Source organism: Raphanus sativus, chromosome 8 (genome assembly GCF_000801105.2).
Source record: "Raphanus sativus cultivar WK10039 chromosome 8, ASM80110v3, whole genome shotgun sequence".
NCBI lineage: Eukaryota > Viridiplantae > Streptophyta > Magnoliopsida > Brassicales > Brassicaceae > Raphanus > Raphanus sativus.
In genome coordinates this window covers 5,700,371-5,715,818 of record NC_079518.1, presented here as the reverse complement: position 1 = coordinate 5,715,818, position 15,448 = coordinate 5,700,371, and the positions used below count along the sequence as shown (strand labels likewise).

Below are 15,448 nucleotides of genomic sequence, written 5' to 3'. Positions count from 1 at the left end.
TCTATGAGAACATTCATCATTTTGTACTGTATTTTATAGGATTAGTTTTTTTTTTAGTTTTTACCTCGAAACAGTTGTAACAAAGGATAGTTAATGTTAATTTCGTCTACATACTTTCTACTATGCAATTTCTTATGACATAAATCAATAACAATTCAATAGATTCAATTATTTTAACTAATAGTTTTACAACTTTACCATTTATTATCATTAGCTTATAAAACAACGAAAAGCTTAAATTATTCATTTAGAAATAGAAGACACATTTATTTCGTTTTAAAACCTTTTGTATATGGAATTTTCACTGAATATACTTGTGTGTTATTGCAAACAAAAACCTTATAACTAAATTCTAAGAACATCGCTAAAACTAAAATGCAGCCAATACATGTCTTAATTTTTTTTCTAGGTTTTCCTCAATTTCAAGGACACCCCATCATTGCTAGGTATTTAATATACCTACTTTAAATTTTTGCAGTAAAATTTATTATAGAAATTAAATAGCTCAGTTTTCCCAACAAAGACATGCACAAAAAATAAATGTGGCATATGAGATTTGTCTTTGATATTGTATGTACCTACATATAGTATTAATGAGTATGATTCATTTTTTTTGTTCAGATGAGTATTATAATTTTCATGTATTTTTGCTCCTAAATCAACTAATAATGAATGAATATGATTCATCATTAGTTGATTTATGAGCAAAGACATGAAATAAGTTCCTCCACAATGATAGATGCTCTCTCTCCTTCACAATAAGTATGCTTACGATTTTGACCCAAATTAAAAAAATGATTAAATTTTTTATTTTCTGTTTTTTATTTTATTTTTATTTGATATTTTGTTTTACTTGATTTTAATAACTAATGAGTTAAAATAAAATTAAAATTGAAAAAGTTAATATATGCTTTGAAAATTAAAAAACCTTATAATGAACTAAAAATTAAAACCTAAAATAACATTTAATATGAATGAGTATAATATTAATGAGTATGATTAATTGATTTATGGACAAGGAAGCATGAAATAAGTTACTCCAGAGCGAAATATATAACAATTTATAAAGAAGACAAAAGTAAGATGATATGAAATGGTTGATAAGCCAACATTTAACGATATATGTGGAAATGTGGAATAGTATTCTGTCTGTGTAATTATTAAATAACACTGCATGAAAATCTCAATACGCACTCCAAATTGTCTTTCTTTTGTCGTATCTCCAATTTTTGTTTTATCCTAAACGCGAGTTTAAAAGTTATATTTTCTAACGAAGGTCCTACATATAAGATAACATATCATTTCATCCCACGTCGAAAGACAATTGATGCTTAACCACCACCTCAGAACACGATGGTGTTAACCAACATCTATAATGAAAAAACAAATCTATAATGGACTATCTAACCACCTATTTATGCATATAAAAACATTATGTAAGTTAAGATTGTGTGTCTTCCTATATCATGATTTGAAAATTTTCTAGTGGTATTATTTGTTTTTAACCAAAACAAGTATTTTGTTTTACCTTGCTCTCAATAAACAAGAAGAAAAAAAATGATAACGAAAACGTAGTTCTATCAAATATATCTAGATTTTTTATATAGACACACTATTGGAGGTATACGTATGTACACTAATGTAAACAAATTCCAAATAACATACTGACTGTATTAGCAGTTGGTACTCAGTTACTTATATATTGCTGTTCTAAAATTATTAATTGATTAATTATAAAATTAGCATTTGCTAAATTAATTATAACTAGATCATTCTGACCTGTTTTTTTCTGGTAAACTATAATCTAATTTAAAATAGTTATAATTGAAATTTCAATTAATCTTACCGGAAACTATATCTGGACATTGGGATACATTGATACTCTTTTGCATTGATATTCTTAGTGTTCGATTGAAGTAATAGACGAAAAGAGCAGCATCATTATCATAGAACCAGACTTCTATTACTAGCATTTATTTTCTTTAAATCTCAGCATTAACTATCACATTCATTTTAGTACTATAGTTACTCCTCACATAAAAATGTGACTTTAACTTTGTCATTACATATTGATATTGTGATGGAAACCACAGCCTAAACATACGGGCAGGATAGTGGTGCAAATCGAACCTAAAGGGTGTGTGTTACGTAGAGTACTAATTCTTTAACTACTGGGTCGAAGACTTCAACAAGGAAAAAGCTTCGGATATTTACATTTTCTACATAATTGATCATTACTCAAAAGAACCAAATAATTTCACATCCGTCACGTTTTCTTTTTGGGGTTTGCGCAAAAAAGGAGAGGTGAAAAATGGAGAGAAATAAAGGAATAAAGAAAACCAGAATAGAGAGTATTCCCGAGACAAATCCAAAGTTTGAAACATCTCGTCGGTGTCTTGTCATTCATTCATAGGGGATGCTGAAACCAAAGAATGAAACGGCATGCAGTCTCGATATTTGTTTCTACCAAAGCAAAACACGAGATTCAACTAACATAGCTGTTTTCCTCTTACGATTTTTGTATCGTGTATATGGATCACGTAGGAAAAGCATTTTCCTCTTACTTTTTCGTATCGTGTATATGGATCACGTAGGAAAAGCACTATGAATTTGTAACCGTTAGGGTAACGGTTTTTAGGAGTGGTTGGACACCCACACCCTTCATTATATGCAGTCCTGATTATATGCCTGGACTTATTCTTCTATGGCTTATAATCCCACGCTTCTTGTAGTTGATCTGAACTGTTTTTTTCTTGTGACATATTGTATAGCATAATTATAAGAACAAAAGAGGGTGCTACAGTCTTAAAATACAAAACTTAAGTTGAAGAATTTATTTTACGACGTTATCTCATCAATGTTAGTGTTGTTGTCTTAAGAGCTATAAAAGATATACGTCCATTTGCTATTATATGTTTTGAATATATATCTCAGTAAGACATGTCGACAGATCAATACACTGAACTACTGAAGTGGAAGTATTATAATTTTTAAAAAAGCTAATGTATTGTTTTTATTGTGCATGGGTTCTATCTATAATAGTGATTGGTTAGCTTTGGGTTGCACAAAAACAAGTGATTGGGTAGCTTTGGTTAAAAAGGTTAAATGTAATAAGTATATAGCTTGATCTACTTCATATAGTAAATAGCATAGAGTTGTCTTTCATCTCTTCCAAGTCAATGAATTGTGACTGAGTGTTTAATTTATAATAAAAACAAGGGAGTTGCAACAATAATAGACATGAATCACATAATTTATGAAAGCATTATGTTGAATACATTATGATAAATATACAATAGATCTTGTTTTTCAAAAAAAAAACAGTAGATCCATGCTTATTTTTTTCTTTTACATTAAATATTAATACTCCAAACGAAAACTTTACTCTACTGTGTTTATTCAGAAAGATGTTTCTTTTTTCTTCCACTTTTTTTTTTGCTTTTGGTGAATCTTCGAATAAGCTTTCGTAGTTGTACCCAAACTTTTCCGAAGTATCCACTGGCCATAAGATCTGCGGGACCTGACAAATATTACAAAGTGGCACTTTTGCAAAACTTCGAGGGAATATAAATCATACACATTATAATCATATACATCTTGAAGACTTGCCAATCAATATATATTCAAGTTGTTTGTTGGTTGGGAAACACCAACTCTATTAGTATTATAGCATTTCTATTGCAATATATCTTAGTCTAGATCATTCTGACCTGTAGCTAAACAGCTTCCAGGATAATTTTCATGCCTCCTTAATCGCAACTTTGTTGAGATCTTTCTCTTCTTTAGACTCTATTAGAACCTATTCTAATCACTCTCGAATTTGATTTTTCATATATACGAAGAAACCAAGATATGCGAACGGATTAAAAACAAGAAAGAACACATGATTTCATCACCCGGTGTTCACCTCATTTCTCAAAACTAGAGAAAAAAACTATATTCTACAGGGACTGGTTGAACAACAGCAATATAATTCATTAACTTTGGCAACTTAGAAACTTAAGCCCTTGTGATTACAATAGTTTCCGTGCCTCTTTTTTCTCTGCTGTCACAACTTTCAGCTCAAGAGGATAAGATCATCTAATACAAGTAGCTATACTGGCTTTATACACAATATTCATTAACCACTGATATGCCTAGTACAAACGTGTACATACCGGTGCAACTAGAGTGAGATAGTTTATTACTGGGATTCTCAACCCGAATCGATTGAACATAGAAACTAGTTATGAAGAAGACTTGTCTGTAACCTTCATTATTCGCATATAAATTCACATATGCAGAGAGGACTCGTTGATCTTAATATCATTATATATCACATTAAAATGTAAGTTATAATGGAAGATTGTAATGGAAGAATTCCCGCAAGATATTGAGATAGAGTTGATAAACCACTTATGAGTTCTCGTGATCCATATTAATTAGTGTTATCAGATCGATGGGTCCAATATTTAAATTGTACAAACAACAGTAGTTGTGGGTTCTACGTGTGTACTATATGTTATTTTTCTAGGTTAGAATACGAAATTTGAAGAGCCAAAAATAAGAAAAGCGTCTAGAAGCAGGGAGAAAAGTCAGCAGTTCATTTTTTTCCAATTTGTTTGGCCCAAGTTTTGGTGATTGCAATCATAATTATTCCCTTAAGCTTCTTTTCTTTTGTAACCATAATGATTCCCTTAAGCTTAATCATTCACTTTAAGTAATTTTTAAGAATATGTTGAGTTTGGTTTCACATCCCACCTTCTCCCCCTTTCCTATTCTCCATTTGGTTGGCTGGGTAAAAAGTATCAATGAGAAAGAAGAAGAAAAAGCCTTTCAACAACTATTTTCTATATGTTCAATATTTGGAGTTCTACATTAGTTCGATCTCTCTTTTTCGATGCATGTCATATGCTTGCATGTACGTACATGTGTATAGTATTAGTATATGTGTCTTGTTCAAATAGCAAATGTGTATTGTATTGGATATAACATTTAGTAGAGATTGGGAGGATTTGGAATCGATTCATACAAATGTTCCATCCTACAAAAATAGGTATTTGTATATTTAGATATGGACAAAAATGTATCAGATGTAACAGTTGATTGGTGATGGATATATAAGTGGTACGGTAAAGAGTTTGTTGGCTTGTAACATTAGTAAAACAAGCTTTGCCTCTTAAGTAAAACAAGCTTTGCCTCTTTCGGAGGCCTGTTACAAATGTTTCATTACGCATTGTTCATGGTCGGTCTTGAGGGCTCAATATGTTTAAATTAGATTTTAAAACATCTTTCTTATATACAACGTTGAGTTTTGTAGAATTATTCGGGACATATCATGACTAGTGTACGGAAACGGAATTGCTCAAATGTAAAATTCTTGTTTTGTATCGAAAACTAAAGAATTGCAAAGTTTTTTTTTTATAATTATTTTGTATTGGAACAGTAAAAATATTCGAAAAAGACGGAAACATTAAAATAAAGAAAGTAGATCACCAAGTAACCAAAGGTGGCCTGGTCTAACTTGGAGGTTGGACCATCTATGAAAGTGGAAAACTTCACTTTATAATAACTAATACAAACACAAAACTAATATAAATTGTAATCTTTTAAAAAAAATATTCAAGAGAAACGTTCTTAACACAACGAAGCAGGAGATATTCATGCATTTTCGAAAAATGATGACAATGATTTGGAGAAAAAACACGCAAACTCTTTTTCAAGTTCTTATCTACAAAATGTGAAGAATCAGTTTAAAAAATGTTCCATCTATAAAATGTCTCTTTGGAATACTAGTACCTTTTTAACATTTAACTAGATTTTGACCCGCGCTTCGAAAGCGCGGGTATTATTTTTTACTTTTATGAAATATATTATTTGTTTGTAATTATTGTACATATTTATTTTAGTAAAATTTTATTTATAATAAATTTGACACACATAGTGTCTCTGGTAAACTATGTGTTTCTCTGACTTTGTTTTATTCCCTCTCCAATCAACATATCGAAGCGCGGATATTATTTTTTACTTTTATGAAATATATTATTTTTTTGTAATTATTGAATGTATTTATCTTAGTAAAAATTTCTTTATAATAAATTTGACATATAGAGTGTCTCTGGTAAACTATGTATTTATCTGGCTTTATTTTATTCCTTCTCCAATCAACATATTTATTTGGCTTGTTGTTAAAATAAATGATTTTAGAACGCAACTGTTTACTTTGATATTTTGTTTAAACAATGTGACATATTTCTGTATTAATTGAGTTCAATTAAATATTTACATTGTAATTTAAATTTGTATACAAATCAACATATTTGTGTAGTTTGTTATTAAAAAATGATTTGAATCCAAATGTAAGTACTCTTATAGTGATTTTTTCAGTTCATATAATTTTTTAAAATATATTTATTTCAACTGAACCAATTAATATTTTGTTAAATTGGCCCGTGAAATATATTTTTATACATCGATATTCAAAAGATCTGGTAACTAACGATACTCAAAAGATCTGGACCGAATCAGGTTATATGGTTATTTTTGTTACAAATATCCGAACTCGTTTTAGATACATTGGTTATTTAGATATTTTTAGGTTCCTATATATCAGAACCGAATTCATCCAGATCTAAATGATCCAACTCAAAATCCACACATAAGTTTATAATATTCAAGCGGGACTTGGTTACCAAAAAAAAAAGGATACCCGAAAAGAACAACATGTACCTAAATAGACAGATAATATTCATGTCTAAATGATTATATAAATTAATAAAAAAAGTGTTTTATGTGTTTTGCTAAATTAAGTGAAATAGAAAGAGTTTTTTTATCAAGTAAAATAATTATATGGAGTGGAAAATTAAGTGACAATAAATGTAGGATATTTTAAGTATTTTGATTTAAGTTATTATTTTATTCACAAAACATATTTTTGAACTATGTTTTTGGGTACGTAATTTTCCACCGATTGTAACTAAAATAAAAATATTTTAGTAAAATAAAATAAACCAAATGTTTAATCATATGTAAAACCTAATTATTTAGCATTTTTGATTTTATAATTGGCACAAAGTTAATATTGATTAACTAATAAACAAAAATATGCACTATTATTATTATGGTAATATAATTAATGATGTAATTTATTATTAAGGTAATATAATTAATTAAATTGTTAAACTAAGTGAAATATGGAAACACAATTAATAGATACTACTATTCAAGTTTCCAAACACTCCATTTTTTATAGCTATAACCAAACACACCAAAATTTTTTATTAATCTTATCCAAGTATCCAAACGCACCGAATTTGTACTTCACCTTTAATAAGATAGATTCTGAGATTCTACTACTTGAATCCCTAGGAGGAGTGATTCTCAAATGCAAGACCTTTCAAAGCATATAGTTAAAAATAATTTCTTGTTGGTAATATGAACTTTTGAATACCAAAAGAAGAGACGAAAGAAGATAAATCCTTAAGTCATTGGAGATTGACAGAAGAATCATCAACTTATAGCTAACAAAACAATGAAGTTTGTATTGTTAATTACAAAGGCTTTTTTTTTTTGCAACTATTACAAAGGCATTTGCTAGTATATTTATGCAAGCATAGAAGGTACTCATTTTTATCTATTTTTCATTGCTATTTTTTTTTTTAAATGTATCGAATATCCATGGTTATCTACAAGTCTTTGCTAAACATGGATTATCGTGAGTGGAAGACATCAAGAATACTGAACATGATTCATCAAATAATATTTGCTTTGCATGATTTTGATGTAAATTGCATTCTTTTATTCATGCTGTTCTTTTCTATAAATATCTGAGTATATTTATTTATGTTAATCTTTTGTTTCAGGTCTGAGAAACTTCAATAAGGATATTTATCAAAAAAAAAAAAAAAGCTTCAATGAGGATTCACTCCAGAGTCTTATCAAATTTGGAATGAACCTATTAATCTCGGGACAGGGATCATACTAAAACACTTGTTCTCATCTGATATTTTTACATATTTTTATTATAAAGTTTATAATTTTTATTGTATTTAGTCTCTAAATAGATTAATAATTAGTTTTGTATTATTTTTAGGTTTTAAATTGTCGTTCAACTTCATTATCCAACTGTTAAGCAAAAAATAATAATTCATTATCTAATTCATGTATTGCTAGCAAATTTAAAACAACTTTTTTTGGAATCAAAATTTGTTTTTATTTTCTTAAATTTAAATTATAATGATACACTCTGGACAATTATATTTGGTATGAATAATTTAACAATCACTTTTGTCCATGCATAGCAGAGGCATAATACTGGTATACATATAAAATTTTCTCTTAGGTGAGAACTGAGAACCTATTCTGATACTAATCACTTTCTTTTCTCCCTACATATATAAAACATGTCTTCAAGAATGTAATCTTCTTTCCCTCTCCACATACTACACCTCAGTTCACGAATCGCTGCTGCTGTAATCCTCTGATTCACTGTCGTAATTATTTGTTGCTACATTATTAGCAGGTGCATCATCATCGTCTTCAGAGCTCTCACTCATTTCTGCAACATCTTCTCTTTCAACCCGCTCAACCCCAACACCTTCTTCATCATCCTCCATTGCTTCATTCGGGTTACTATTCCAATCTAGTCCCCACTTGTTTCTCTGATCGTAAACCACAAACTGACCCTCATCATCATCATCTTCTGACTCAACTCCTACACTGTTGTCACTTTCATCATCCACCTGCATAGGCGTCATCACTCTCTTAGGTGTTTCACTAGCCCAGTCTTCATTAATGTCTCTGAATGTTTGCTCTTCCTCCTCCTCTTCAACTTCTTCGCTATTAGGCCTAACAATGTCAGCCATTCTGCTGGCTAAGCGGTAACTGTCCTCGTCGTTCCTCTCTGGTCTTTTTCTAACCGTCCTCTTTCCCCTTCCAGGGACTTGATGATGGTTCAACTCGACGCTTCCTAAGTTCCTATCCACTTCAACATTGCTCCTACCAGCGACAAATCTGTTTGGACCACCTTGCAATTTCGTCCTCTTCACCTTTCTGTTTGATACAGAACCAAATCTTACTCTTCGTTTCTTACTTTTTTTACCCGAGTTTGGAACAACCTCGTCTTGGTCTTCTTGCTCTCTGTGTCCTTTGCCTTTGATAAGAGACTTTCCAGGAAACAAGCTCTGCACAAAAATAACCTCCAAATGAGTAACTGAGAAACAACCTTCACAAACTAGAATCAAAATAGTCTATAAAACTTACAATCTGCTCCTCCTTGTCATCTTCTGGGATTAGCTCAGGTTTCTCTGGCTTCACGTACATAACGGATGCATCAAGGTCTAAAAGTCTCAAAGCAACCGCTGATACTGTCTTTGGTATCCATGGAACAACTTCTACTGATCCTGAATCATCAGTAGCTCCCAAGAGCTCCTTTGCCGACGCAAAATTAGATGACAAATACTCTTTCTTGATTGCACTCTCTAAGGAAGTCAACACCTGTCACAAACAGAAAGGAAGATAAGGTGAGTTTTTCAACAAATTGGTGTAGAAAAACAAGATGATAGTTACCTGCAGAAGCTCTTCAGGTGATGATGAAGCATTCAACCTAAACCCCCAATTTTTTCTTTTGTCCTCTGTCCAAAATGATTCAAGAGCTTCATCTGGTACAGATGCCTGTCAATAAATGAACTTGTCAAAATTAGTAAATTAATGTAGAATAATTAGTCCACAGAGTTGAATGAAGCTTTACCTCAAGAAAAACAAGTAGTGCTTTCAGCAACCTGACTCCAAAAGGAAGAGGAGATGCAGTCAAACCTGAACCTAATATCTTCCTCTCTGAACTATCATCAACCATGTTCAATTTCCGGCGACAAGAAGTGCAGTGTGTATACTCAGATGGATAAGATGCAACACACACTTCGCATGTTGCCAACAGTTCACGTCTCTTCTTCCCGTGTTTCCTAGCACAAGAAGGCAGCGAGCTGTACGTCTCGGTCCACATCCATCTCTGAAAATCATGGAACCGTTTTGATAAACTCCCCTTCTCCCTGTCGTTTCTCCCTAGCTCAACTCTGATAGAAGTTGAAGTTTCCATTGAATCAGAATTAGACCCTGATATAGCACTGGATGGGCTCACGGAATCCACAGGAGAATGATTCACAACGCTCTTTTCCTTACAAGCATTCTCTTTGAACGATCCCTCAATCTTCTGCAGCATTATGCGTAAATGAGATTCTCTGATCCCACGCATATCCAGTGATGCAACCAGAGTGTCAAAAGCCTACAACAACAAAAAGGTCACACAAGACATGGTTAAAGTCTCTATATAAGTAACCAAAGAGCAATCAAAAACCTTTATAGCTACAATTTGTGTTATTACCTCTTCTGAATCAATGAGGCGCCATTTGCCATCATGGAGCTCAACAAATATAAGCCCCGAGCAAGGATCACTTCTAGATGCTGATGCAGCAAAATGCCAGTAACGGTTGTGGCGCCGGTCCTGTCCAAGCGGCAAAGATCGGTAGGGATACACTTCTTCTGCTTTGTCGCCTATATATGATTTTAACTGTGAGCGTGATCTCTTTAAAGAACAGTTCTCTTGACTTGTATTGGCCTCTTGGTTGATAGAGGCTCTCTCAGCAGGTGACTTATGTAGATCATTCGAAACAACTTCCATAGTTGATTCGGTTTTATTGCTTGATAAGTTTTGAAAACCAAGCTTAAGTACATCCCTCATGCAGCTGTTATCTAACTGTGCTTCTGCCCACATTTGCTTTTTAAGAGAATTTGCTGCTTCCATACGATCCTGCAAAATAAATCTCAGTAATCAGAACACAATAACAGACTCAAAAAGATCAAGTTCTTCTATGTCCAAAGCTGATAAAATAAAAACCATGACTGTACCTCAAGACTAGCTCTGAGGGAATTTCCTTCATTGACAATGCTGACTAAAGCAACAAGGGCCTCAAGGCGCTCTTCAACACTTAGATGACAATAATCCCCTTCTGTAAGACCTTGAATCCATGATTGTCCCTGGTTGCTATCTTCAACAACAGCATTGGTATCATCCACGCAGCTAACCGCTGAATCTTTACTATGGTATTGTGGAACAATGCTCTTAATACTGCTTGGAGGAGGAGAAAATTCCTTCTCAGCCTCATTATTAACGTCTGCTTTAACATCACAGGACATATCATCTCCTCCCTTTCCAGACAAACCATTTGCTACACCGAGATCATTACCATTTGAGGCACTAGCCAGAGTGACTAAATCATCAACCTCAGGTTCCTCATCAACATCACATTCAAAGTCTTCATCTCTTTCAAGATCATTCAAATCTTCCGGACCTGTCAATCCATTTTCGAATGCCCTTATCTTCTTCCTAGCCTCTGCGAGTATTGCCTCTCCATCCGCAGGGTCCTTCACATAAGGCGCTCGTACACAATAAGTACAAGGCGCTATTCTTTCGAAAAGCTTCGCATCTCTCGTCAATGCAACGGAGATAGAAGCCTCTGGCGTCTTGCTTGTCGACAAATCCCGAAGTCCAGATTTCTTCAAAGTGGAAACACACACACAAAAACTAAGTATAAGAAATATTTCAAAATTACAATGAAATTCGGCAGTAACGTGTTACCTGAATCTTGTCGGCAAGTTCTAATAGTGTTAGTCCCTTGCTTCCCTCAAGAGAGAGAACATGCAAGGCTGCAAATTTGACAGTTCCAGGTGTCAAACGATGCCTCGACTTGCGCGGAGCCATCAACCCTTTCTCCAGCATTGATGCAAAAGCAGTTTCAGCTGCTGAACCACTTCGAATAGTAGAAATAATATCTTCACAACCTTTAGTCTGCACACACACAAGTAAACCACATCAATGTCTATTTTAATAAATAGTAACATCCTAAGCAAACATTCATTAGGCTTTTAGAGGGCACATAAACGGGAAGAAGTACCTCATCCTTGTGAGCAGTTTGTGTCACATGGGAACTTTTCTTCTTAAGCTTAGGTCCAAATCCACTAGAGAGTGCCAACTGGCGGAGAATCTCAGGCCATGTTAGTGGGTTCAAATGCTTTTTCCAACTACTAATGTCAAAGCCCCATGCATAAGCCTGAGGAAGAAGGATGTATCAGGAAAGATGAAGCCAACGTAAACAGAGAAAAAGGATATTAGCATTACAGAGACAGAGATAAGTTTACCCCTTCAACAATATGCGGATGACCACCCTCAGGATTGGCTGTGGTATATTGGTTATTTCCGATTCCACTATAAGGTGTTCTAGCAACATGTTCAATGTCTCGTATTATTGATCTCAGAAGAGTAATATGTATCTCCCCCAGCAATCTTGAGTCCTACAAATAAGATATATAGAGCAAATAGCAATGAAATGAAAGAAACAAGTATAGAACAAGAAGATGTAAGATTGAGTACTAAAGAGAGACTTACATAGTCATGGAAAGCCTGAATAAACTCATCCAGGGTAAAAGGCCATAGGTCTAGAACATCAGAAAATGATATTAGGAATCTCCAAACCTGAAAAGCAAACCACAATATTAGAACTCTCAAGTGCACAAAACGTGTAAAAACAATCCAATTGATTCCAAATTGATCTCAGCGTTCTGATCCAAAGTTATTCTGATCAATCGACCATACCATTAGAAGGTTTCCAACATTTTCCTCAGAATCCTTCCATGGAGAGATGGTAAACGGCATTTTTAGTTGCAAAGCCTTTGGTGGAAATGTGCTCAAAGAATCTGAAAGAGTAGAAATAATAATTACGATAAATTGCAAGATCAAGAAAGAACTCATTAGGTTTGCCAAATCAATTTCACGGCTTTGGAAAAGAGATCATACCTCTATACAGTTCAAGGTTTTGCAACGTATCATGATCAAGCTGCAATACCGAGGGTAATCCTTTGCTAGTAGCAGCCAAATCCATCAGCTCTAGCTGCTCGTCTTCGATTAGATCCATAGACTCTCTAGCAATTCTACGTGCAGTTGCCTTCTCAATGGCAATCTTGCGTCTTATAGCATCTCTCTCCCGTCGAATCTCATCTTTTTGCTTCTGTTTCTCCGCCTTCAACATTACGACAAGAAGATAAGTCTAGTTGTCCATACTCGTGTTACAAAAAAAGTGTATCGTTAAATCAGAACTTACACGTTCATTTTCTCTCTGTAGAAACTTTTCTCTTCTTTCCACTTCACGTCTATGTTCACGCTGTAACTTCTCCTCTTCTTTTATTCTTTCACGCATCAGCCTCTCTTCTTCTTTACGCCTCTCACGTTCATGTCTTTCCATCTCCTTTCTCATGCGTTCTTCATACTGAGGACAAAAAGCTCTCAACTCATCAACATGTGTTAACAGAGGATACCAACAAAAAAAAACAATAAGACCTTTCTAATACCTTTTTCCTCTGAACTTCTACTTTCTCAGGATCTTTCTGTCCACTCCCTCTTCCGACTCTACCATCGTTAATCTGTGAATGTAAGCAAATAATATAATATTACAATAAAAACACACATCTTCTCAAAAAAAAAGGGGGAGGAAATAATAAAAGTTGGCACAGCTACCTTTCTCTCCATCAGGAAGCTATCACCATGAGCTGATGGGACAATGGGGCTAGGCATGTCTTGTTGAGATGTAGAACAATTCAAAGATGCATTTCCATGGATACCATAGGACCGCCCATTACCACGTGCTTGACTCTCAGAGTACCGCCCATACATCTCAGGTGTGTAGGAAGACGGATCATCCAGTGATTGTTGAGCATGGAAAGAACGAGCAACAGGCTATAATCAACAAAAGCAGATAAGTTGAGCAAAATGGTAAACAGAAAATAATATGTTTTTAGTCAAGAAAACTAACTCTTCGAGGTCGGACATCATGTGGCTCATACATTTTGCTCTCATATGGATGACCTTGGTGCTCCTCCATTCCTACAATAGTTTGTCCACAAACAATATGCATCACTAGCACTGACATTATGAGAATGGCAAACAAAGAGTAATATACCTATGGGTGTTCCAAATGCACCAGGAGGCAACGGATCAAACTCCATGCCAAGAACCGGTCCATCCTCTCTCAGTGGCTCCCCTAACTGACCCTCAATGCAGGCAACAGCTCTACGAACCATGGCAGACAGCCGTGGCTGCTCGTATTCATCCACCTCATCTCGAGAGCTACTGCTACCGCCCGCGAAATTCCTCCTAGGCTCAGAATAAGGGCTGCAGCCTGAGCCTGAGCCAGAACCCAAACCAGATCTATCACCAGCAGCCGGTAACTCGTTAAGCGACGACAAAGCAGCAGCAGCAGGAGGAGGAGGAGCAGCCGGTTTCTTGGCCTGGCCATCCTTCTTGTCCTTTAACCTCCTATGACAAAACCACATCTGTAACTGTCTATCGGACAAATCCAATTTCACAGACAACTCAGCCCTCGTCGCCTCCGACGGATACGTTTCCTCTGTTTGAAACAAAACAAAATCAAAATCAAATTCAACAACAACGAAACAAACAATTCAACATCAATGAAGATGAATCAGAATCAAAATCAAAAAACCTGAATAAACTTTCTCCAGAGTTTGGAGTTGAAAGGGAGTTTTCATCTGACGCTTCTTGTTGTTATTCAAAGTATCAATCTTTTTCTTCTTATTCTCGCTACCATTCTTGATCTGATCTTCTTCATCAGAACCCATCTCCATGAAAAGATTGAACAAACAGAGAGAGAGACCCAGAAACACGGCCGCAAGAACACCAAACAGAGAGGATAGAACAATAACAACACACAAAAACGAAAATTAGGGCTTTCCACAAAAACAAAATAACACCCTTTAGATTAACTATAAACTTATTAGCCCACAAAAACGTAAGAAGAAGAAAAAAAAAGAATAATAGATGAGAATGAACAATAATAATAATAGTAAAATCGATAAAGGGAAAACAACAAGGCTCTCAATTTCAACCTCCTTCATATTATCCTTTTTCACTTAGTTCTAATTTAAATCTTTTTGGTTTCTTATTTTTTTTTAATTAGGAAAAAAAAAAGTCGAAACTTGAGGGGATGATTCTACAGCGAATCGCGTGCCTATTGTGTTTATGAAGCGATGCAAATCTTTTCCCTCACACTTTCTGCCTTTTGTCTTTAAATGATAAATTTTATTTTAAATGTTTTAAATTTTATCAACTAACGGATTAATACAAGATACTCTTTCAAGGTTTGGTCTTTGTCTCTTTTTCTCTTTTTGTTTGTCTGTCAGATCCCCACGGCAGGTTGCAAGACTTTTCTTCTTCTGTTTCTTCGACCCACGTGTGTACGAAATGGACATTTTGCCGTTTGTTGTTTTAAAGTACACAATCCCTGTCGTCGGTCACAAACCACCGGTTCAACATACATTTCCTAAACCGGGTTGGTTATGTTGTTTGAGAAAAAATAAATATCAAGGAAAAAATAAATTACACGTCTAAATATTCAAATTATTA

At 34.1% G+C, this 15,448-nt stretch overlaps 1 protein-coding gene across 1 annotated transcript; it reads right to left on the bottom strand.

Annotated features, from left to right (window-relative positions):
- Window positions 1-8,166: 8,166 nt before the first annotated feature.
- On the bottom strand, window positions 8,167-15,077 carry LOC108822319 (homeobox-DDT domain protein RLT1). The gene is made up of 18 exons (XM_018595368.2): window positions 14,529-15,077; window positions 13,986-14,432; window positions 13,839-13,909; window positions 13,544-13,762; window positions 13,378-13,449; window positions 13,131-13,295; window positions 12,827-13,049; window positions 12,626-12,726; window positions 12,419-12,505; window positions 12,172-12,324; window positions 11,928-12,083; window positions 11,612-11,821; window positions 10,882-11,529; window positions 10,358-10,783; window positions 9,728-10,258; window positions 9,547-9,651; window positions 9,241-9,474; window positions 8,167-9,161 (listed from the first exon to the last, which is right to left on the bottom strand). Exons 1-18 carry the CDS (start codon window positions 14,668-14,670, stop codon window positions 8,433-8,435), a joined length of 4,719 nt encoding a protein of 1,572 aa, XP_018450870.2. The 5' UTR covers window positions 14,671-15,077; the 3' UTR covers window positions 8,167-8,432.
- Between the last annotated feature and the right edge of the window lie 371 nt (window positions 15,078-15,448).